Here is a 23,521-nt window from a genome sequence, read left to right as displayed (position 1 = left end):
TGGCCATCAGTCAAGACATGAGCCCTCAGGTCTGACTCCCAGCTAAGTGCTCCTTTATGAACCACCTGTGTCTTCTCCTCTCTTTGGTAAGGTTATTCCCTAATATGTATTCCTGGTAAGTCACGTCCCCTTGGGCCTTTAGTGTCCTCACCTACAGAGAGGGCTGGTCCAGATGGAAATGCGAAGATCCTTTGTAGCCCTCTCTGGAACCTAGGGCTCGACTAAATCAGCCCCAAAGCCTAGGCACCCCAAATAGCTCTCTGATCAACATTTATGGTTGGTGATGAAACCCAGGGGCTGTGCACAGCCCAGAGGAGTCCAATCCCTGGACACAGAGAGACCTGACATCTACCCCCATCCCTTCACCCGCCATCTTGGAACAAGAAAAGGACCCTCTCCTAATCCACCCAGGGGCCCCCCATTGCTGCAGGCAACCACAAAACTAGAACCCACAATCCTTGACACATAACCCAGAACCTCAACCCCGGGGGCCAGGTTCTGTCTCCTGATAACACTGCTTGACCTCAGGATGGACACAGATGCAGTAGCAAAAGGGTTAATCATAATGCATAGAGGCCGTCATTTTATAAATTCTGGCATTCCCGATGGGGAGGTGGGAGCATAGCAGCCCCTAAAGATGTTAAAGGAAAGGACTGACGTTCAATGTGTTCACACACTTCGACCCAGCAAATTCCACTTCTAGGAATGCACTCATGCACTCCCTGAAGGGCCGACAATGGGGAACTGGTTCGGTGAATCTGTGGTATGACCACACCAGGCAGCCACTAACAGTGATGCTGCATATCCATGTGCACTGATGTATAAGGTGATGCACATGGTAAGCACATACATTTGTATGCAAATGCAGAGGGTAAAAACGCTAGAGTACATGCACAATGTTATTCATGTATGTTGTTTCGCATGTATGTAGAAATACATACAAAAGAATTAACTCTGAAAAACAAAGACATTCTTATCAGGCATGACATTCCAAAGATGTGAAGATTACCTCCCATAAGCCAAGACAAAGGTCAGACCTCTTTGGGAGCAAATTTACCATCTTTACTATGGATGAGGGTTATACCAGTTGGAAATGAAGGACCCCAGAGGGCAGGGCCACACACAGGAATCCCTGTCTCTGAGTCTCCGCTTGGAGAATAGCTACCAAGAGAGCTGCCCGACCCAACTGGACTGTGACATGAGAGAGAAACAAGTTTTTAAAAACAATGGACTGAGAATGGGAACCCCGGGACTCAATTCCCACACCTACAATGATCGAAGAACTTCATACTACTGCATTATGTTAATCAGTCAACAAACATGTCCTGCCATTAAAAAAGAAACATCTGAGTAGCAGTGTGCAATGATCTACATATTTTACAAACCGAGTTTAAGGTCATATAGCTATTTCTCAGGAACATATTAAATATTAGCTATCATGAAAAAAAGACTAACTCAGAGAGGTGGCAGGATGGGTGATTGTCTTTTCTTTTATTCATCTGTGTTTTCTTTTTTATGGTGGACATGTATTACTATGTGTATTTTATAGTATTTTAATAAAAGCAGAAAGGTATAGAATATGCTGCTAATCAGAGGAATTATCCAAAAAGAAGGAGGCAGGTATCCATTAAAAAAATTATGAGTAACTTAATCTCTAAGCAGCTTCTCACTTCTCAGAATGAGCCCAGCACACTGTGCTCACACGAACCTGTCTTTGAGAGCGTGTCTCTGGGATGCACTTTAGAGAAGCAGTCCTGAGCCTGAGCTCAGAGGCTGCACAGCCTGGGGTGGCCACCGGTAGGCCCCACCATCTGGAATTAAGCCAAGAGCCCCTGGGCCGGCCCTTCTTATTGGCCACTTCCTCAGGCTCAGCAGCCATGACCCTGACCAGAATCCCCCAGCATGGTTTCTAGAGGTAACTGGGAAGTTCAGAACATGAAGTCTGAAGGCCAGTCAACCCACGTTCAACCACCTACCCACTCAGTCTCTTAAGCCCTCTGAGCCACAGTGTCCTTATCTGCAAAATGGGGGTAAAACCTCATAGGGTCCTTGTGAGCGTTAAATGGGGCGACGCGTACCAAGAGCCTAGCGGAGTGCTCAACACAGAGCAGGTGACCAAGAATGTCTTTTGTCCCTTCTCTGTCCTCACTGTGCACAAGTTAATCCCATAACCCCAAAGCACCTGTGCAGCTTTCCCTCTAACTGAATGGAGGAAAAGACTCTAACCAGCCTATGCTGAAAGGTTGTGTTATTAAACAGCACAGCTTAGGGGACTTGGCCACAGACTTTGTTACTTCCCCCACCACTGCAGACACTGCCACCAAGGACGAGGGCCTCTGCAGTCCTTCTACAGACCACAGCCCGCAGGCAGGGCCAGCAACTTGTGGTATGCAATGCAGCTCTCCTGGACTTGGAGCCAACCCAGAGGAGAAGAAGGCATTCCTCTCACTGTCCCTGGGTTCCTGGCCTCCCTCCAGCATCACCCAGGTCTCCCCAGGCTCGGGGAAACTGCAGGTCCCTTGCCAGGCAACCTCCAAGGTATGCTGGTGGCAAGTTTCATCAAGGAAAAGTTGCCAAGGCGAAAGCTGACACCAAAGGGGACAGCGCCCAGCTCTGCACCTCTTCAGGGATTGCAGGAGTTAAAGCCTCCAGCAGGCAGTTAAAACTATGGTGATGGAGCAGAAAGGCCATACTCCAAGCAGTGGCTGGGTGGGGAAAGGGAAACCAGGTTTCGCTCTCAGTTCTGCCAGGGAACTGTGACTTGGGACAAGTCACCATCAAGACTGGAAATATTTCTCATTAAAACCAAGAGGTCATGCCCTGGTCGGTTTGGCTCAGTGGATAGAGCATCGGCCTGCAGAATGACGGGTCCTGGGTTTGATTCCGGTCAAGGGCACGTGCCTCATTTGCAAGCTCGATCCCTGGCCCTGGTCAGGGCACATGTGGGAGGCAGCCAGTCGATGTGTCTCTCTCACATCGATGTTTCTCCCTCTTTGTCTCTCCCCATCCCTTCTACTCTCTTTAAAAAACACACCAGATCGGTCTGGCCAACCGTTCGGTCACATTCCCAATTCCTAAGCACTCTTGGCAAGCCAGGGCACTGGAGGTGCTACTGTTTGCCTGCCTGGCTCCCCCATTAGACTGAAAGTGTCCCCCAAAGACCTAGAGAGCATCCTACCTACCTCGGAATCCTTGCCAGGGTAGCTGTCGCTAGGAGCTCAGCAGGCAAATCAGTAATAACTGAAGGTTTGTGGAGTGAATACATCACCATGACTGCCCCCAAGGACCTGATCTGTGGGGACAGTTGGCATCCCTTTCCCTTCCCAGATGATTGGGGAACAGGCGGGGGGGTGGGGGGCACAGGAAGAGCTCAGGCCCTCCACACAGCAGGGATCTGACCTCGGCCACAGCAGAGCTGAGTGAAGGTCAAGCTTCCCTGATCTTTCTAGTAGCAGCAGGGCCCCCAGAGAAGTAGCCAGCTCCCCAATGTCCCCTCCCCAGCAAAGCCTATGGGAAAGGCCCTCTGGGGACCCTTTCTCCAGGTCAGCCTATTTAGGGGGGATTTTTCTCCAGGAGAGCACAGGTGGGAAGACTCAGTGTGCGAGGCCTGTCTCCGGGAAGTACTAGTAGGCTGGCAGGAAAGTGCAAAGTTGCAGGGTCCACAAAACATGAATCTCCGTGGGGTGCCACTACCTCTCCAGTGCCCAACACAGACTCGGATGAATAAATGAGGGAATGAACTGGTGTGGGGGCTCCAGGCCTAGCTGCCAGGCCAGCTAGCAGTCTCTATATGAGCACATCGGAGGAATGAAAACCCTCTATCCTGCCTCAGCGGATCCTTCAGACCCCGAGGAGGGTCTGATGGAGACGGGACACAGGCTCCGCTGGGATGAAGCAGCCTCACAACCGCTGTTTACAGATTCAGACTCTGGGTTCAGATTTCCTCTCCCTCCCCTCCCCACATAGAGAAAAACTGTGTGTGACAAGCATTGGTGGAATTGCAGGAAATCTCATCAGACGGAGAAGGGTCCAGCACACCGGCTGGCAGGTAGGAGGCAAACATTAAACCTTGGTTCCTTCCACTCTTTTGGACCCAAACCGGACACTACACGGAGAAAGTCATCACAGGCATCTGGACACGCTGACCCCCGCACACCAGCACAGTCGGCAACCTCAGGCGGCAGCAGCTAGGCCCGGCCGGCCAGCCTCAGGGACCCCCAAGGGCATCGCACACGCTGTTTCTCCCACTGAGCGCTCATTTAATAAGGGCCAGGACGGGCTGGAGTTCCTAAGATTCTGGGAGAGGTCTGGTGAGGTTGCGTAAGCCAACCTCCAGTCAAGCCCTTTTTCAAAAGCCAGGAATCCAATGTTGCAAGCCCTGTCTCTGGTATGAGAGGAGACTGCAGAGCAGGAAAGAAAACCAGGGTGGACATCGCCACTGTCCCCTGGGACTCACCGCAGGCTGCGGGGATGGTTTCCCAGCCTGTGTCACCCGCCGCTGGGACATAAGAGCCAGCAATAGAAGTAGCTTCCCTTAAAGGGGACCCGCACAGGGAAAAGTCTATAGACAGAATCTCTCAGTAGAAAGAGTGCGAACTTACAGCTCACAACACCGCGGTTTCCAGCAGTCTCATGCCCATTTTGCAGATAAGGAAGCTTGAGTTTCAGAAGTCTTGGGACTTGCCCAAGGTCACACAAACAGAACTCAGACTGGCCATTAAAGCCACGGGCGCTTCCACTGGCCACATTGCCCCTATCAGGATTCTGAGAGCAATAAACGTCCCCTCTGTTTCATCAGTTTAGTAAATCTGGACTTTAGAACCATCTTTAAGCAGAAAATAATCTTCCTTTTTGTTTTGTTTTTTCTTGTTAGTCTTTTTTTTTTTTAATCAAATATATTGGGGTAATATTTATTGGTTAAAAACATAAATTTCAGGTGTACAACTTTATAATCTGTATATTATGTGCTCACTACCCGAGTGTCACCTTGTATTTGACCCCCTTTTACCCTCGCTGGCCTCCCCCCACCCCACCCCCTTCCTCTCTGGCAACCACCCTTCTGTTGTCTGTATCTGAGTTTGGCCTTTTGTTTATTAAACAGGGATATTCTTAAACAGGGGTTTGTATAACAAACGCTGACTCAACCCCACTGAGGCCCCTTCCCTAAACCACAGAAGTGCACAGAGATCCACTCTGGCCTCCCTGTTTAGGTGAGGATGAGGCCTTTGGGTGAAGCGATCCCACCAAACTAGCTCCTGGGGTCTAAATCCCCACCCCCCAAAAACAACCGAAGCCCCGCCTGTCCATGGAGAAGCGTGGACCTGAATCCACAACACAATGAGAGGACGGAGAGCTGGGTACTGGTTCCAGTTCACCCTCCCAATCCCTTTGGGGCCTTAGGATGGGTTTCTGGCCGCCTGACTGGCTCATCCAAAAAACACTCTGGACGAAGGCCACTGAATAAACCCGCTCAGAGACCCAAACAGCTGGCTGCTCTGGGGCGTCCCGATGCCACACCTCGGTTAAAACGAGTGACCCTGGAAGTCAGGGTACCATGAAGGCAAAGCGCCATTTCCAGAGAACAAACAGCGAATGGCTCTCCTGAATACACTCTGTGAACCAGGAGCACTTCAGAGCGACATGAGGACAATCCGAGAGAGGCCAGCGCAGAGAACATTCTCTCATCCCAGCAACACAGGCTGCTGGACAAGGACCCCTCCCCTCCCGGAACTAAGCCACATAGGCCCCCTATTGTGTCGGTTTGAAAACTGAACTTTCCTGGGCAAAAACACACTCCACTGTGTTCAAGAAACCAGCAGCCCTCGCCACTCGGAAAACAGCAGCAAGCCCGCAGAAGGCACAGTTGTGCGGGGTGTTGTTGGTTGGTTGGTTTTTTTAAACAAAACCCCCTGGTCAGTACTGCAATAGCAACTGTAACAAAAATTCTAATAGCCAGCGCTGAGTGCGTGCTTCCGACGTCCCTGGTTTTATAGCTTTTAAGAAAATAAAACTGAAGGAGAGAAGTCACCGCCGAGCATTTTGGATCAAACAGGGATTCCGGTTTATGGTGTGCACAGAGGATTGGGCCTTGTAATAATTACAACAAATCACCGCTGGCCCTATGACAGCTGGCAGAGGCAATGAGCAATAAGGGGAGGGGAGGGGGGCGGATGAGAAATTAAGATTCTAATAAAACAAAACATCCCCAGATCTGCAGAAGGCCAGATGTGGCAATGCAAGGTGGAGCTCCTTCTTCAAGTCGGAGTTAGCTATTCACTGGTCTCTGGATTCCACAGCCTTCCCAGCCTCTGGACAAAAGCAAGTTGGGAATACACCCGTTTCCCTCTATTGTGTATAGGGGTGGGGGGGTGACTCCCCCTTCTGAGAACCCAACAACCCTTCTTCCAAATCCTTTTAATACTGCACTTCCCAGCTATAATTTGAGAGGAGGGCAGGCATATCTTATTTCTTCTTTACACTGGAGGCTGTCTCCACCAGAGGCCCTTAAATAGTGTCATCTTCTCACCAAAGGCGTGTTCCCCAGCATAATCCTTCCTAAACCAAAATCCAGTGTTTGGGGGGAGTCGGTGGGTAATTACACTTTGAGCAGTGAAACGCTGTGGAAAGTACCAAATGCCTGAAGAGAAAAAAATGCAGTTTCAGCAAACACTTTTTTGAAAGGCGGCACACAAGAACCTGGAGGAGAGGAAAGGAAGGGACGAGATGACAGAGCCCGGGGCGTGAGGCGAAAGCAGAGAACCACGGGGCTCTGCTCACACTTCAGGGGGACCCCCCCGTCCCCGGCCCCGTCACCCCAGCCCACGGCTGCCGGGCTCAGTCACACAGGGAAAAGTCCAGCGTGTGACTCGGTGGGAGAATGAGTCCTGCGGCCCTGCAAGCTGGAAATGGGGTGGGGGGCGGAGGTGAGGAGACAGGGGATCTCCGCGCAGCCCCCCACTCACCGGCTCCCCGAGCCTCCACCCCAGTTCCCACTCCGCCCTCCCCCCAATGCCCGCCCAAGGTGAGGGGCTGGTCTGGGGTCCTCAACCTGCCGCATCACCGAATGGAGGCAGGAGAGGAAGCCTCAAACCAGGCGACCCGGGCTCAAGGATGCAACTAGGAAAGGAGTGAATAGGAGCACGGAGCGGGGGGTATTGGGGGCCGCTCCCCGGGCCGCTGACCCCCGCCTTCTCGGGCCCAGCCCGGGTCCCCGAACCCTCCCGCGCCGCGGCCGCGTTACCTCCAGGGTCCGGATCTCCTGCTGGGTGAGGTCGTTGGACACCGCGCACTTGGTGCGCAGCCCGCGCAGGCTGCCGATGGAGATATCGATGAGCTTCTGGAGCTGCCCGCACTGCTGCAGCGCCCGGCTGGCCGCGGCTCCGGCGCCCCCCTCGGCGGCCGCCGCGTCCCCCGCGCCGCCGCCCTCCTTCTTCTCCCCCATCGCCGCCGCTCGCCGTGCCGCTCTATCCATACCTCGGCATCGGGGCCGCGGGGTGGCTGAGGCGGGGAACCCGGGGGCGCGGGCTCGGAGGGGAATCCCCGAGCCGGGAGGGTTGCACGAGGAGCGCCCCTGGGCGCTGCCGAAGAAGGGAAGAGAGTAGAGCCGGCACCGGAGCCGGCTGCTCCCGCCCGCCCTGCAGCGGCGGCAAAGCGAAAGCCGCGGCGACCCGACGGCTGCGGCTCCCAGAGCCTTTAAGTGGCAGCAGGGGCCGGGTCAGGGCAGCGGGGCATGCTGGGACTTGTAGTCCGCGCCGCGCACCTGCCTCTCGCAGGCGCCTCCGGAACCCCCGCCCGCGCGACCTACGCCTGGAGCCGGGTGGTCCCTCCGCTGCGGATGCAGGCGACGCGGGAGCGACCTCTGTGTCCCGGGAGTGGCTCCGCGCTGACTCCTCCCCTGGGCGCCCAGAGCCTGGGAGCCTCGTCTCCCCGCCCATCCCTGTCCCCCACGCCGGCCTCCAGTCCAGGGGCTTCCCGAGACCCCCGGATGGGGCGGGGCAGGGGCCGGGTGTCCCTTGAAACCGAGGAGGTTTTGCATCCTGCCATTCCTCAGCCACGCCAAAACCTAAAAGATGGGGACAGTGGAGGTTCCAGAATTCCTATGTGGGTTTTAGGGGCCGCCATCTAGTGGGAAGGGGCCTAAAGTGCTTGTCCTGTAGCAGGTTCGTCAAGAACTGGACTCCCGATTGTCTCCATGCCAAAGGAAATAAATGCTCAGGCATGGAGAAAGAAGGAAGGGCTTTCTTCTGGACCCTTTTCACCCACCAAAATAGGTGTCCCATCCCTCTGCCGCCCCAAACCAGCGCACAGCCCAGACCTTGGGGTGGCACATTGATTTGTCCTGCCCTTGGGAGCTAGAGCCAATGCCTGGTTTCAAATTCAGTCTCTAGTGCAGCCTAGCTGTGTGACTTGGGCAAAGTTAGCTCACCTCCCTGTGTCTTGAGTTTCCGCATCAGTAAAGCTGGGGTGGTAACCGTACCTGTCTCCTAGGCTTCACATGAAGCAGGGGGCACGGGCGCAGTACTGCTACTGGACTGGCACCTTTCTGTGCCTCCAGCATTCAAACCCCATCCCATCCCCACCCTCACCCCTCCGGAGCTCCTACCACTTCGAATGCGCTCTATTTAGCTGGTAAACTAAAAAAAAAAAAACAACAACAAAAAAAAAACAAGACTCTGGTCAAAGGTCCCACACATCCAACATCTGCCAACCAGAGGAAATCTCTGTCCTCTGAATTTTCTCTTGTAAGCTCCTTGGCTGCCCAAGCAGTTGGCTAAGTTATCTTCGTATCCTCTCAGAGAGCCAAATACAGTGCCTGGCACACTGTAGGAGCTCCATAAAGTCGTGCAACCCTTTTCCTAAGTTTGTTTCTCCTATCTTTCGGGCCAATTTAATAGGTTCCTTCTGTCTGCATCCTTTTTTTTTTTCTTTTTCTTTTCTTTTTTTTCCCCAGAATGAGGATTGGCCAGGAAATAGGGTCTCAGCATTCTATTTCCACCTAAACTAGTACATAAAATATAGTCAGTAGTGGCTGACAGTTTATATTACCCCTTCCTTTAATATCATTTGCAATTTTGAAATAAATATTGGATCTGTAAAACAAAACCATGATAACTTTAAAATGTGCTTTTGCAAACTAACCCCTCCTCTGGACATTTTCTGAAACACAAGGATCTTCCTTCCCAGTTCCTCCCCAAATCCCGACCCTTCTCACAAGAATAACTAACCCAGTCAGCACTTAATTTGTCACAGGACTCTATGTGCTGTATCTATGAAGCCCCCCCGCAATCCTGACTGTTCCCTTAACCCCACCCCACCCTCATGCAGCAGAGTAATAACTGCCCTGAAAGAGAAACTGCTTGACAGTGGTTCTCAAACTTGGCAGTGGATCAAAATCTTCCACGGGGCTCCCTTAACACAGAGTGCCGACCCCGGCCGCAGAGTTCCCCACTCAGTCAACTGAGGACAAGGCAGGAGAATTTGTGTTCTAACAAGGGCTCAAGCAATACTAATGCTGCAGGTCTGGGGGCCGAACTTTAAGAAGCCTTGGCACGGTGGGGGGCCAGGTAGGAAGGTCCTGAGTGCAGCCTGGCTGGTTTGGAACCTTCATTTGTTCAGTAGCCAGAGCTGCCAGGCTTGAGCGACTGATTCACCCTAACTCAATTCACAAGAGACGTCCTGATTAAGTGCCAATTTATGTATGTGCATCAAGCTTGTAATAGCCACAGGGGGCCTGGTTCACACATTCCCCCCCCCCCCCCCCGGGGCCACTTTATGTGGGGGGACAACTGCCGGACTGTGGAATCCACACCTGTGATGCCACCATGGCAATGGTGTCCGTGCTGGAGACTGGACAAACCCCAGCTCCCTGGCCGCTCTGCTGCCAGGCTCCATGCAGCCAGTGCCTCTGCTGGGGACACAGTCTTACTTCGGATTTGTTGCAGGCGGTCAGTAAGCCACCGCTTTCCTTCCCAGTTCATCTCAGACGCACTCCAGCCTTCTCGGCTGGGTTTGGGTTTCCCTTTAGCCGCACGTTTACAGAACTGCCTCCTAGAGATGCAGAAAGCAAAGATTTTTTTTTAAAAAAGAATCCTTCATTCATCCTTTTAACATCCATTAAGTGTCTACTTTTGCGGCAGGCCTCTGTGTTCTGGGCTCTGAGAAAGAATATTGAACAGAACCAGGGATTTACATTCTGGTATGAGAAGACGGACCATAAACAAATAAATAGAATGCTCGGGATGTTAGGTGGTAACAGATGCTATGGGGAAGGGGGACAGGCAATGCAGTGACTGCAACTTTCAACAGAGCTGTTTGAGGGACTGGGATGCTCAGCTCTGTCCCAGAGTCACTGTCTGAACTTGGACAAGTCTTCCGATCTCTGTCCCTCTCCTCATTGGCAAGTTGGAGAGTATATGTTTGAGGATGAATGGAGATGATTATGCAAAGTGATGGTCACAACCTAAGAGTTTAACATGTTTATTTTATTTATTTGATAAATACCTACTATGTGCCAGGCACTGTTCCACATACCTTACTTCATTGAACTAATGTTAGTTCCTTTCCTTCCCACCTTCCAGAGTGAGTCTCTTCGAGTTAAATGAATTCATCTATTATGTGTTGATTCGTAACTCCAACTTCAGCTCCAGGTTCTTTTTTTTTTAATATATTTTTATTGATTTCAGAGAGGGAGGGAGAGAGATAGAAACATCAGTGATGAGAGAGAATCATTGATTGGCTGCCTTCTGCACGCCCGCTACTAGGGATCGAACCCGTAACCCCAGGCATGTGCCCTTGGCCAGAATCGAACCTGGGACCCCTCAGTCCGCAGTCCGATGCTCTATCCACTGAACCATGTTGGTTACCATGACTAAGGACTTGGTTTCCTTCACTCTGGGCCTATCTATCCCAGACCCTGGTACGTGGTAGGCACCCTTTTCATGTTTGTGAAGCATGAAACATGAACCTGCAGCTCCAGGTTCTTAAGACTTTCCTCGGCACAGAAAGTTGGCTCCTTCCCTCCTCCCTCCCCTCTGCCTCAGACACCTCCAGTATCATGGCTCTAAGTTTTCCTAGGGTGGACTCCCCTGCATGTGTCTCAACACCACAGTAGCCATGCAAGCATGTTCGTGTTCATGTTTTATGCTTCACAAACATGAAAAAGGTGCCTACCATGTACCAGGCTCTGGGATAGATAGGCCCAGAGTGAAGGAAACCAAGTCCTTAGTCATGGTAACCAACATGAGAGTGGAGACAGAAGGTTAACAAGTCAACACGGTAAGTACCACGAAGGGGGAAAAGCAAATAGTGACAGCAAGTTCCCGAGAGATAAGGTGCTTCATTAGATGAAGTTGTCTGAGAAGTGCTCTTAGACCATTGAACTAAGATCTAAATAAAGAAAAGGAACAAGCCATGCGGAGCTCTCCGAAAGGGGCATTCTGGGCAATGGGAACACCACGCGCAAAGGCCCTGGGGCAGGAGCAACTGGGCACGCTCCAGGAACAGAATGAAGGCCAGTGTGGCCACAGTGCGATGAGAGGGAGCAGGGGTTGGAGATGACGTGGGATTGCTGGGCAAGGGCCAGATAGAGTAGGACATGGGCAGGAAGTTGGGGTTTTTCTCTGTCTTTGTTCATTCTGATGTGGTCCAACATCGCCGCCTTGCCTGGGAGCGTGTTAGAAATGCAGCGTCTCGAGCCCCTTCACTCCCTGGCCCTGCTGACCTCTCCAAGCTCCTTTGCTATTCAATGCTTTTTGGAGCCTGTGTCCCCGTTTAAAAATCTGATGAAAATAAAGTGTGTCTCTCCGGAAAATAATACACACAGACTCACGATTATGATACAACCTCGGGGGGGCGGGGGGGTGGTGGGCCCCTTTACAGTATCCATGCACCCCAGGACTGTAGACAAGATTAGGAACCCTGTCTCCCTGTTGGTCCCCCTGCCTTTACTGGATAATGTTGGGCCGCACAGGAGTGTCACATCACCATGCCTTCGCTCGGGCTGTCACCGCTGCCCGCCCTGCCTTCCACTCACCCCGTAGATCTGGTTCACGTGCCCCCACACTGCCCCCCAACAGATTCAGTCTTTCTGGCTTCCACAGTGCCAGAGAACTCTGCACACGTCGCATCTGTTTGGTTTTCTCCCTGCCTGTTTCCCTAACTGGATAGTGAGCTTCTTGGACTCACATAGACTCATACGATCTGGTTTTCACCTCCCGGAGGTTATATTTCCTCATCTGTAAAAGGGGTAGCCGAGTGGGAAAAAGGAAATAAAATGGGCCTGGGACACAACAGGGTTGAACACACGTTTCAATAAACAAATGATGGATTGCATTTCACAGGCGAAGAAACCAGGGTCCCTGGAGGGATACGGACCCCTGAGTGGCTCAGCTGCTTGTTCTGGAAGACACATCACCACCACCTGTGCAGTGTGGTCAGCAGGAGCTCGAGGCCAGGTCCCAGGAAGGAGCCAAGGGGGAAAACGGCCTTCTTGACCCTAAAGCTGAAGACACCCATGATGGCATGGGCTTTTCCAGGCGACCTGGCGGGAGAGTGCTGCTCCGGGAGCTGCAGGGGAAACCAGTCCAGGGAAGGGCAGGAGGTGACACGCGTACTCTCTCTGCTGCCATTTATCCTCTCCAAACCCTGCGTCCTCCTCCACTTTCAAGTCCCTGCCCTTCAGAAGCCATCAGGGTACACCACGCGCTCCCCCATCTTGTGGTTTCTTGTACCCAATCTCCCAATCTCGTCCCCTCTCGCTGTGGACTCCAGCTTCCTCCGCCCTGTGCTTCATCAGAACCTCCCATCCACGTCATTATCGCCTTCTCCACTGTCACGGGCTCATGGCCTTCCCTCCCTCCTCACCCCTGTAGATTCCACGCTGCATCATGACTCTCACTCCATAGCCAACCCCCTCCGTAAACTTGCCCCTTTCCCACCATAGGAACCTGGCTAAGTCCCAACCCCGGTAAAACCCAACCCTTCGGCTTCTCCAAGCCTGAGCCAGAGCAGCTGAGGGATGCTGGAGAAAAGCACACAGCCCTGCTGATGGGCTGTTCTTTAAATTCATGACCACAAACCTCAAATTGGCACTCCTCAGGCCTGGCAAGCCGACCAGCCTTTCCTAGAAAGTTCATTTTCCTGTGCTCAGAGATGGCTATTTCATACTTCTTCTATCTCTACAAAGTGCCCTGCACTCCTCCTCCTTCACCGAGAAACTAGGAGCCATCAGACCAAACCTGCCAGCCCTCCTGCTGTGCCCATGCTTCCTGCCTCTCCTGTAGCCAAAGAAGAGGCATCCTGTCCCAGCCGAGGGCCAGCCACCTTCTGCTTGGCCGCTCTCCCTCCAGCAGCCTCAAGGCCTCCCCTCAGCAAGGGTCGTGCTTTTCTCTGCTGCATCATATCCTCCTTTCTGCCCTGTTATGTGCCTTTGCACACAAACATGTTCTAGTATCTCCCTTCATGAAAGAAAGAAGACAGGTAGAGGAAGGAGGGAAGGAAGGAAGGAAGGAAGGAAGGAAGGAAGGAAGGAAGGAAGGAAGGAAGGAAGGAAGGAAGGAAAGAAGGAGAGGGGAGGGGAGGAAGGGAGGGAGGGAGGGAAGAAGGAAGGGAGGAAGGAAGGAGGGAAGGAAGGAATGAAGGAAGGAAGGAAGGAGGGAAGGAAGGAAGGAAGGAAGGAAGGAAGGAAGGAAGGAAGGAAGGAAGGAAGGAAGGAAGGAAGGAGAGGGAAGGGGAGGGGAGAGGGAGGGAGGGAGGGAGGGAGGGAGGGAGGGAGGGAGGGAGGGAGGGAGGGAGGGAGCATACTTCTATATCAGGGCCTTAGCAGGAAACAGATTTCACTAAGATGGTTCAACTGACTTCAAAGAAGGGACTACTTGCAAGTCAAAGAAACAAACAAGGATGTTGAGCACCCAGAGACAGGCAGCGCTGGGTGGGAGTGGTAACTCCTAATGCCGAAGGAGACAGGGAAGAAATAGTGTTCTGAGAGCCCTGGAGGAGGGGGCAGCCCCAAAGGACTGACAATACGGATTTGGAAGTAGATGAGGTCCCATTATCATGATCATGTAGTTTTGAAAAGTGAAGACTCAGGTGAGATCATATCTTTGCCCCTCTGGGTCCTGCCTCTACGAGGTAGCCTGAGGAATGGTCAAGGACCAGCGCTGTGGACTGAGGCAGACCTAGGTTTCAATTCCATTTCTAAAACTGGTTTACAGTGTGGTCTTAAGCAAGTCACTTTATCTCTCTGAGCCTCGAGGTTCTCTGGCATCATTGCCCGAATAGGGCTGTCACGGGGATTAAGTGGGCAGTGCATACAAAGCCCTCAGCGTCTGAGTCTAAGCACACTGTGTAACAATACCCATCATTTCCACAGCTATGATATGATTTTCTGATTCCAGAAACTTCCCAATGGTCACAGCCTGCAAAAGGGATTGGGGAGTTGAGTGGAGGGCCGGAAGCTGTGTCTGGCAGCTTGTTTGGAAAGGCATGAGAAGTGACTGAAAATTGAAGATAGTGAATAACCTTTCCAAGGTCAAAGCATTGAAAAAAGGATGGTGCCCACTCCCACAAATATGAGCCAAAATAGAAACCACAAAACACAAAATCTGCATGGATGCTGAAATGCAAACAGCTTCTTCCTAGGTTTTCTGATTGCATAATTCTAGATAAATCCACGGAAGCCGAACTCTTCATTTCCCAGGGCCCCTGCTGTGTTGCCTGCCTCCAGGTAATCCAGCACGCATCCAATCCCAGAATCCGAGGGAGTGCCCACAACTGTAGTATAATGAATGGTCATGAAAATGCATTGTATTTCTATTGTCCCGTTGTTGTTTTTTTAACTCTCTGAAGTCCTTTCCTCTATGTTAGTTTGCTTGAACACCACCTCTTCCAGATGTGATTGGCAGCTCCAAGATTTAAAACCAGAGGAAGTAACTGATGGTGGAAGGTCCCCCCGCCCCCCTCATATTCACCTTTTACTCACATAATCCAACCCACCGCTCAGGATTCAGGTGCCGCCTCTGCCTGGAAGCCCTCCCTCACCTCCAGGCTGGCCCAGCTCACTTCTTCCAGGCTGCCAGCGTCCTCAGTGCTTGCCCCCAGCATCTTAGGGCAGCCCTGCCTTGAAAAACGTGGTTTCCTCGTCTGCCTCCTGTACCTGACTGTGAGCAATCCCAGGGGCCTTTGCTCATAGGGGCAGTGCTCCTAAAGGCTTGGGCTCTGTTGCTGAATTAAATGAGCCAACCTCATTAATATAAAGCTCTTTCTCAAGTTGGATTTAAGATCCTGGGAGGACTTTTTTCATGGGAAATAGAGACCGCCCTAATCTCGCCGCAGACGGAAGACAGAGACTTGGAAAGTTTCCCTCCTGCCACTTCCACCCACCCCTAAACATAACACCCACGGATAACTGTGCTCCCCGAAATGCCACCGTTGGAGGATTGTTTATTGTCTTCTACTGACATTCTTATTCTGCCTGATGGGACTAGAGTGCAGTGGGTGGGCGGGTGCTTAGCGGGGAGGGGGCTCCTGAAGACATTAGTCCCTGCAATGATTTACATATTTGCCACTATCCCCACTTCACGGAGAATGAAACAGAGCAAACCTGCATCTCTCCCCTGTGCCCTGGGCATCTCAGAGGGCTTTGAGGCCCGGGAGTATACAATGAGGTCACATTTCTGTTTAATGGCACAAGTGCAAGAACTTGAACCGTTCCCCCTCTTAGCCAGGCTCTGTCCCTTTGGGAGCCAAGTCTGTGGCACAAACCCGCTGGGTCAGCAATGTGCCTCGGCCAGCCCTAGGTGCTAGGCGCCTGGACAACCTGGCCAAGACGGGCGCCACCTTCCCCTGGAAGCTCTCACCGCCCAGCTAAGACCAGCAGGCAAGGCTGAGCAGTTCCCCAGGAGGGTCGGAGAGAGAGCGCTTATCTTTAGCTAACCTATACTGAGCACTTCCTACGTGCAAACATTATTCTGAGCCCATTTAATACATAGCCCAGGATCCTTACACCCACAGGAGGGAAGTGCTATTAACCACTAATCTCTGGTTACTGCAAAGAAACTGAACTTGAGGAAGACTGACTGCACCTCACTGGCTACTCCTTCTCACTTTCCTGGCTAGGCACCTCTCATTGTCCAATTTCTAACTGCAGAGGCCCGGGCAGGCCTTGGTCCCCCTCCTCTTTGGGCTCACCCAGCCAACACATCTATAAGCTGCCCCTGCCCCTGAGCTCCAGCACCCACCTCCCTCTCCACATCTCCATGTGGAGGGAGTATGAACAGGCAATTCAAGCTCAGTGTGTCCCAAACAGAGCTCCTGGTCCCCCCACACTCAGCCTGCTGCTCCCACAGTCTCCCTCCATCTCACACCATGGCAACATCATCCTGCCGCTTGCTCAGCCCAAAACATTCAAGTCATTCTTGAGTCTTCTCTTCCTTTTCCCCACATTCAATGCATTAGCAATTCCTTTTAGCTCAACTTAAAAATGCACACACACACACACACACACAAACGATTCAGCAGGTTCCAATCTCAGCACCCGGGCTGGGGCCTCTGTGTAAAAAGGGACAGATGTGGTCCCCGCCCTCATGGAGATGATGTTCTCGAGGGGGAAGGTAGGCAGAAACAAGGAAACAGTAAAGCACGAGGATACCCTCGAAGAGTGAGGAGTGCTTTAGAGAAAAGAATACACAAGGATTGGGTAGGTTCAGGAGATGTTTGATCTAAGCCCTGGAGGCTGCAGAGCCACCACCTGGAGGTCCAGGGTCAGGAAGCAAGCCGCCGAGACAGGAGCCAGCTGGGCATGTGGGGGCTTCTCGGGAGGCCAGAAGACAGGACGTGTAGGAGACTGGCTTTTACTCAGAATGCCATGGGTAGCCGTAGGGGGAGCGCTGTGAGGTCAGAGGAGCTCTCCTACAGTGTGGCCACCACGGAGGCCAGCGTGGTTTAAACAGTAAAGCAGCCCGGCCAGGTGTGGCTCAGTGGCTGAACGTTGACCTAGGAACCAGGAGGTCACGGTTCGATTCCCCAGTCAGGGCATATGCCCAGGTTGCAGGAGGCGGCTGATCAATGATTCTCTCTCATCATTGATGTTTCTATCTCTCTCTCTCTCCCTTCCTTTCTGAAATCAATAACAACATATATATTTTTAAATACGTAAATAAATAATAAATAAATAAATGGTGAAGCAGAGCCCCGAGAGCCAGAATAGATGCAGGGAGAGCCGTGGGAAGGCAACCGAAGGGTGACTGTGAGGGAGGAGACGGTCAAGTTGAGAGACTGAATGTGCTAACAGACCATGGTCCGGCCACATAGGAAAACAGAACTCGACTGTAAACCTGCAGCAACCAGCCCCAAACGGTCGGGACTTGATCAGTAACTGCCAGCTTCCCTCATTTCAGCCCCCTCCCCCCCCCCCTGCCAATTTAGGACCAACTAGTGAAAGCCAGACATGCTCCCTAACCAGTCACATAGGACACCCACGTCCTGGCCGTGCTCAGTTAGCACCTTCCTAGAACCAGGAAAGAGGTGAAGGCTTCTCATTCACTAGATCTTGCCAAATTGATTTCCAAGGAGCTCACGGCAATTTTTTGCCAATCAATGTGGATAAAGTTCCTGTGTACCCACATTCTCACCAAGACTGGATATTGTCAGTCATTCTAACTTGGTCCATTCTGACAGAACGTTTATATTGCATTATTGTTTTAGTTTGCATTTCTTAGAATATAAATAATGTTTCTCATCGTTCTTTATATTATTTGCCCATGTTTGTGCACTCTTTTCCCTTTTGACTAGTAAACGTTCCTGGTAAATTAGAAGAACTAGCTCCCTGTCTCTTCTAGGTGTTACAAATATTCTTTGTTAATTTGCTATGCTTATTTTTGTCTTATAGAGGGTTAGAATTTTATGGGCTCGTGTGGAGTAACTTTTTCTTTTCCAAATTTTGTGCATCAGGCGTATAAAGGCCCTCAATATTCCAAAATTATTTTCTAAAACCCACTTGTCTTTTTCCTAGACCTTTATTGATTTTATTTTCTTACATGTAAACATCCTTGGACCGGAATTCTTTCAGTGTTGAGAGATAGGGATCCAGTCTCTCTTGGTAAATATTTATTCAATGAATGAATAAATGAATGAGGCATTCTGCAGTCCTAAGTCAAGTTGATGGCCTCCTGAAGCTTTAAATGAGATGATTAGTAAAGTTGTTCACCCAACAAATATTTCTAAGCCATGTTGCCCGTGTGATGAAATGAATGCTTGTAGCTCTTACAGTCACTGGAGGAGACAGACATCAGCCAGATAACACAAATGGATGTAAAACTCATCAAGGAGACTTGTGCTCAGGGACCTCCCCTAGTCTGGGAGGTCAAGGAAGGCCCTGCTGGTTGGAGACATTTCTTGGGGCAAGCGCTCGGGATCAGCATCTGTGGGAGTGTGAAGGCGGCAGGACTGGGCAGAGAGAGAAGCCTGTATTGCAGTAGCAGCACCGGTCTCAGCCAACCCCACAGCAGGCTCTCGAGTGCACATGACCCTTGAGACCTGATCTGAACTAAGGCCAGGGGTTTGGGCCTCCATTGCCCATGCTGCTTCTCCTCCAAAGCACTAGGCAATGGGTGTAGGCTACCCACAGACAGTCTCTTTCTGCCGGGGCGTTTCCCTCTGTGTCAGTCACCAGCCCTCTCCGCAGCCCCTGAAGGGGACTTCTGGGTGACACTCCTCAACATTCACTGCAGAAGTCTTCTCTAAAGAAGTGGGGATGGACTTTGAGTCCTGATGGGTGAACTGGAGCTAACTAGGCGCAGGAAATGGGGGCTTTTTCCAGGGGCCACCTGCTATGTCTAGCACAGGCCATGGGAAGCCTCTATATGGCGCAGGGAAGGAAGCGAGGAGACCAATTAGGAGGCTGTTCGATGAACGGGTTCACATGATACATCAAAATCTGGATGTGAACATACATAAGTTAGAAAATCAGAGAAAAGGCAAGTCTCCCAACGACCCCAGCCCTCAGAGACACTGCTGCTAACATTTTAGCATATTTCTTTCCCATCTTCTTTCTCTGCATATTTTATTTAAAAACTAGAATTTTATTATAGGTGTGATCTTATTTTCTGCTTACTGCAAAGGGTTTCCTATAACTTTTTTAAAATATATTTTTATTGATTTCAGAGAGGAAGGGAGAGGGAGAGAGATAGAAACATCAATGATGAGAAGAATGATTGATTGGCTGCCTCCTGCACACCCCGTACTGGGGATCGAGCCCAAAACCTGGGCATGTGCCCTTGACCAGAATCGAACTCAGGACACTTCAATCCACAGGCTAACGCTCTATCTACTGAGCCAAACCGGCTAGGGCGGTTTTCCTATACCTTATCTATTTCTAATCACAAAAGCAGTAATTACACAGAACTCAGAAAGTACACATCTTAAAAAGAAAAGGAAGAATACCCACAATCCCTCCTCCCCAGCTTTGTCCATTGTTGACATCATCTAGATTCTTTACTATGCATACCTTAGCTTGTTTCTCAAAGAATAAGCCTTCAAAGATCATTTATCATTTTCTTTGAGATTCCTGGACAGTGAGTTAAGGAGCCCTGGGCTCCAGGCGGAGGCCAGGCATGAATAGTTGTAAATCTCTCCCTCCCCGCCCCCTCCTCTCTGTTCTGAGCTTTGAATTGTGCATAATGGCTAAATCCTTCCCGCCTAGACTTGGGGAGGGTGGGAAATCCGCAGGCTCCAGAGCTGAAAGGGTATGTGAGTGAAGGCTCAGAAGAGAAACCTGGAGCCTCCATAGGAAAACTGCTATCCTGGCCTGCTGAGCCAAGAGCAGGGCCCCAGAGCGGCTTGTGTTCCCTAGAGTTTCCCATAATTCCTTGCAGTTCCCCAGAGTACTGGGCTCTTTCTGGCTCAACCCAACACTGCCTATGTCTCCTTCCTCCTCCTGACTCAGCCTAGTTAACTCCTACTGATCCTCCAGAACTCAGCTCCAGGGACACCTCCTCCTAGGAGCCTTCCCTGCTTCCCCAGGCAGAGTCAGGCTCTCCCTCTGGCCTCTCAGGACCTTACGCCCCCCCTCGGCACTAATCACAGGACACTGTAGGCATCTGTTTGGTCGTCCGCCTCTCGGCTACCCCCTAAACTGTGAGCACCTGAAGGGCAGGGGCCCAGCCTCACTCATCTCGCATCCCAGGTGCCTGGTGCAGGCCTGGCACGGGTGAGCTCTCTGTCACTGAAAAAAAACACAGACCTTCCACACAAGCTGTTTTCCTCAGCAGCAACCGCCTTCGAAGAAATCAGTCCACAGGGCCTCTGAGAGAGCAAATGTTCCCTGGGTGTGCCCCAAATTATTCCTCATCGGCAGAGCAGCCACCCACAGGAAGTACAGCGGACCCTGGGGCCAAAAAAAGAGCAGATGAGAGGCCCTGAAGGCCGACTCCGTGGGAGAGGCTGGGCATTCCTCCAACTCACCAACCGCAGGCAGCAGATGATCCAGGACCCCAGACCCTTGGGAGCCCCAATTTCAGCCCCACGGACAGACTCCTTAGAACAGCACCCCAATAACTTCTGGGTCACACCTGTCTCTCTGCTTCCCATTCCTCACAGGATATAGGGCTTCATGGAAGCAGAGACGGTCAGGCTTTTGGGGTGCAGGGTGATCACGGTGTCTTTCAGAGGGTGTTGGGCAGCTTCCTCTCCCCCTGCTGCATCTTGGGAGGACTTAACAAAGTGAGCTGAGATGGCAATGCAGGTGAGCTAGCCGAAATAACCCCCAGACAGACAGGCAGACAGATGCTGTCCCCTCTCTCCTTGTTAAGGGCTTTTCGGGGCTCAAGCTGCAAGTATAGTAGGGGGTGAGCTCCCTGTGAGGTGTAACATTCAAGCAGAGGTTGGATGGCCCCTTGTGAGGCATTCCTTTAGAGGGTTCTGGAAAGAGCTAGATGAGATATTTCTTAAGAATCCTCTAACTCGGAGATCTGATGATTCTGATAGGAGGCGAGTCTGGAACCAAAGAAAGCTTAGAGAAAGAACACCAATCCCTAAACCCTAAGGGGTAAAGGCAGGGGACACAGAACAGATGTCAGAGGGGACTGACGCATGCCCCAATAAAGCTGTGCAGAGCTGGGCAGCCGTGGGGTGGGGTGGGGTGGGGTGGGCATAGACATCAGCAAGCTGGGGCGGGCAGGTGGGGCCCGGCAGGGCGTTTGGCTGGGCTGGAGGAGGAACCACAGGGACTGTCAGTCAGTTGTCCGGAGTGAGTCCAGGGAAAGTGGTTAAGAGCTGAGTGCACACCGACCCCCGTGCCTTGAGCTTGCCACACCACGGCTCCCTGCTCTGGGACTGTAAGCAATGAGCAAGTCGTCATCAAGTTGGAAATCATAAGCAAAACCTTGAAGTGCCACCTCCCGGTTAGAGCTCTCACTTCCACCGCAGAGTGCTGTCCTTCAACTACGTATGTGGTCCCATTGCTCTTGAATTGAGATCAAAAGCCTTCGTGTGACCTGTAGGCCCTGCGTGATCCTGCTCCTGTCCACTGCCTGGCCTTGAGCTATGATCCTGAGAGCCTTGTTTTCTCCAGACACTTGGCCCTCTGTCTTGTCCTAGAAGGCATGATACCCCTTCCCTGCTGCAGGAACTGCCTCCTCATTCAGCTCCACGACGAGTCCCTTCACTGGATAATCGCATCTATTCTAAGAAGCTTAGCTCAAATGTCACCTCCTCCAGAAAGTCCTTCTGGATACCCCAAAAAGGTCAAACTCCTTTCTCACAGACTTATGTGTTCTTCCTTTCCAGCATCTGCTACAGCTGTACTTAAATGGCTGTATCATTTAACATCTGAATTCCCCACTGAGACGGTAAGCTCTGTGGAAGTAGGACTATGTCCATCTTTTCATACCAGGTCCTCACCATCTAGCCCAGAGCCCGGCAGAATGAGCTAAGGGAGTGTTTGTTGAAGAAAGAAAGGAGGCGGGGGGCGGGGGGGAAGAAGAAGGAGAAAGAGGAGGAGGAGGAGCCCTAACTGGCCCTAACTGGTTTGTCTCCGTGGATAGAGTGTCAGCCTGCAGACTGAAGGTTCCCGGGTTCAATTCCAGTCAAGGGCACATGCCCGGGTTGCAGGCTTGATCCCCAGTGGGGGGCATGCAGAAGGCAGCCAATCAATGATTCTCTCTCGTCATTCATGTTTCTATCTCTCTCTCCCTCTCCCTTCCTCTCTGAAATAAAATATCTATACTAATAAAAGGGTAATGTGCTAATTAGACCAGATGTCTTCCAGATATCCTTCTGGACAAAGCCATGGTGGTGGGGGCCGAGGCAGAGGCTGTTAGGGGTGACCAGGCTGGCAGGGGAGGGCAGTTAGGGGCAACCAGGCTGGCAGGGAAGGGCAGTTAAGGGCGATTAGGCTGGCAGGCAGAGGCAGTTAGGGGCGATCAGGCAGGCAGGCAGGTGAGCAATTAGGAGCCAGCAGTCCCGGATTGCGAAAGGCATGTCCGACTGCCAGGGATTGGGCCTAAACCGGTAGTCAGATATCCCCCTGAGGGGTCCTGGATTGGAGAGGGTGCAGGCCAGGCTGAGGGACCACTCCCCTGCCTCGTGCATGAATTTCATGCACCAGGCCTCCAGTATATATATAAAAAAGAGGAAGAAGAAGAAGAAGAGGAGAAGGAGGAAGAAGGGAGGGGAGAAGAGAGAAGGTGAGGGGAGGAGAGGAGAACAGAGAACAGATAAGAGAAAGAGAGAGAAAGAAAGAATGGAAGGAAGGAAGGAAGGAAGGAAGGAAGGAAGGAAGGAAGGAAGGAAGGAAAGAAAGAAGGAAAGGAGGGAGGAAGGAAAGGGAGGGCAGGTAGGCAGGTCCCTGAGAAATTTAGTGCTCTTAGCAATCGAAAGATAATGGAACGTGGCCGAAACCGGTTTGGCTCAGTGGATAGAGAGTCGGCCTGCTGACTGAGGGGTCCCGGGTTCAATTCCGGTCAGGGGCGTGTGCCTTGGTTGTGGGCGCGTCCCCGGTGGGGGTGTGCGGGAGGCAGCTGATGGATGTTTCTCTCTCATCGATGTTTCTGGCTCTCTATCCCCCCTCTCCCTTCCTCTCTGTAGAAAATCAATAAAATATAAATAAATAAAAAGAAAGATAATGGAACGTGAAACATATTTCATTAAATCAAGCACATAAATAGAGGCCCATATGTCGAGGTTCTATTTGTTCTGTGACAGTGTAAAACCTGTGCATTTATTATCAGGATGGAAACAACAAACAAACACAAAACCACATGCATCCTCTCCTGATGAGAACTTCTGCCACTTAATCAGAGTGAGCCCCTCTGCAAATTCTGTCCAGGCAGGAGGAGTAGGAGGGCCCTCACGTCCAGACACATCTGGTCTGGGTGCAGGAGTTGGCACCCACAAGCCAAGCTGCAGGTCAGGAACCAAAGGCAAGGAGATCAGGGGCAGGTTAATTATCTCCTCCATGAAAGCACTGGACTTGGTAGCTGGCTTGTTTAAATCTGTAAGTCTGTGAGGTAGGAACTGTTATCCCCAT

The 23,521-nt window shown here is 51.6% G+C and overlaps 2 protein-coding genes across 2 annotated transcripts in view; both read right to left on the bottom strand.

Moving 5' to 3' along the window:
- Nucleotides 1-7,780, bottom strand: part of KSR1 (kinase suppressor of ras 1) — a 147,507-nt gene extending 139,727 nt beyond the window's left edge. Inside the window, exon 1 of the mRNA XM_079799246.1 lies at nt 7,241-7,780. Within this exon, the coding sequence (XP_079655372.1) occupies nt 7,241-7,471 (231 nt within the window). The 5' untranslated portion in view covers nt 7,472-7,780. The remainder of the gene's footprint in view (nt 1-7,240) is intronic.
- The window catches only part of OMG (oligodendrocyte myelin glycoprotein), a 411,522-nt gene that overhangs the window by 50,611 nt on the left and 337,390 nt on the right, over nt 1-23,521 (bottom strand). The gene's annotated exons all lie outside the window — the stretch shown is intronic.

This window comes from Cnephaeus nilssonii (genome assembly GCF_951640355.1).
Source record: "Cnephaeus nilssonii genome assembly, chromosome: 19".
Classification (NCBI taxonomy): domain Eukaryota; kingdom Metazoa; phylum Chordata; class Mammalia; order Chiroptera; family Vespertilionidae; genus Cnephaeus; species Cnephaeus nilssonii.
Note: the sequence above shows the minus strand (reverse complement) of the source record. Positions and strands in the feature narration are given on the sequence as shown.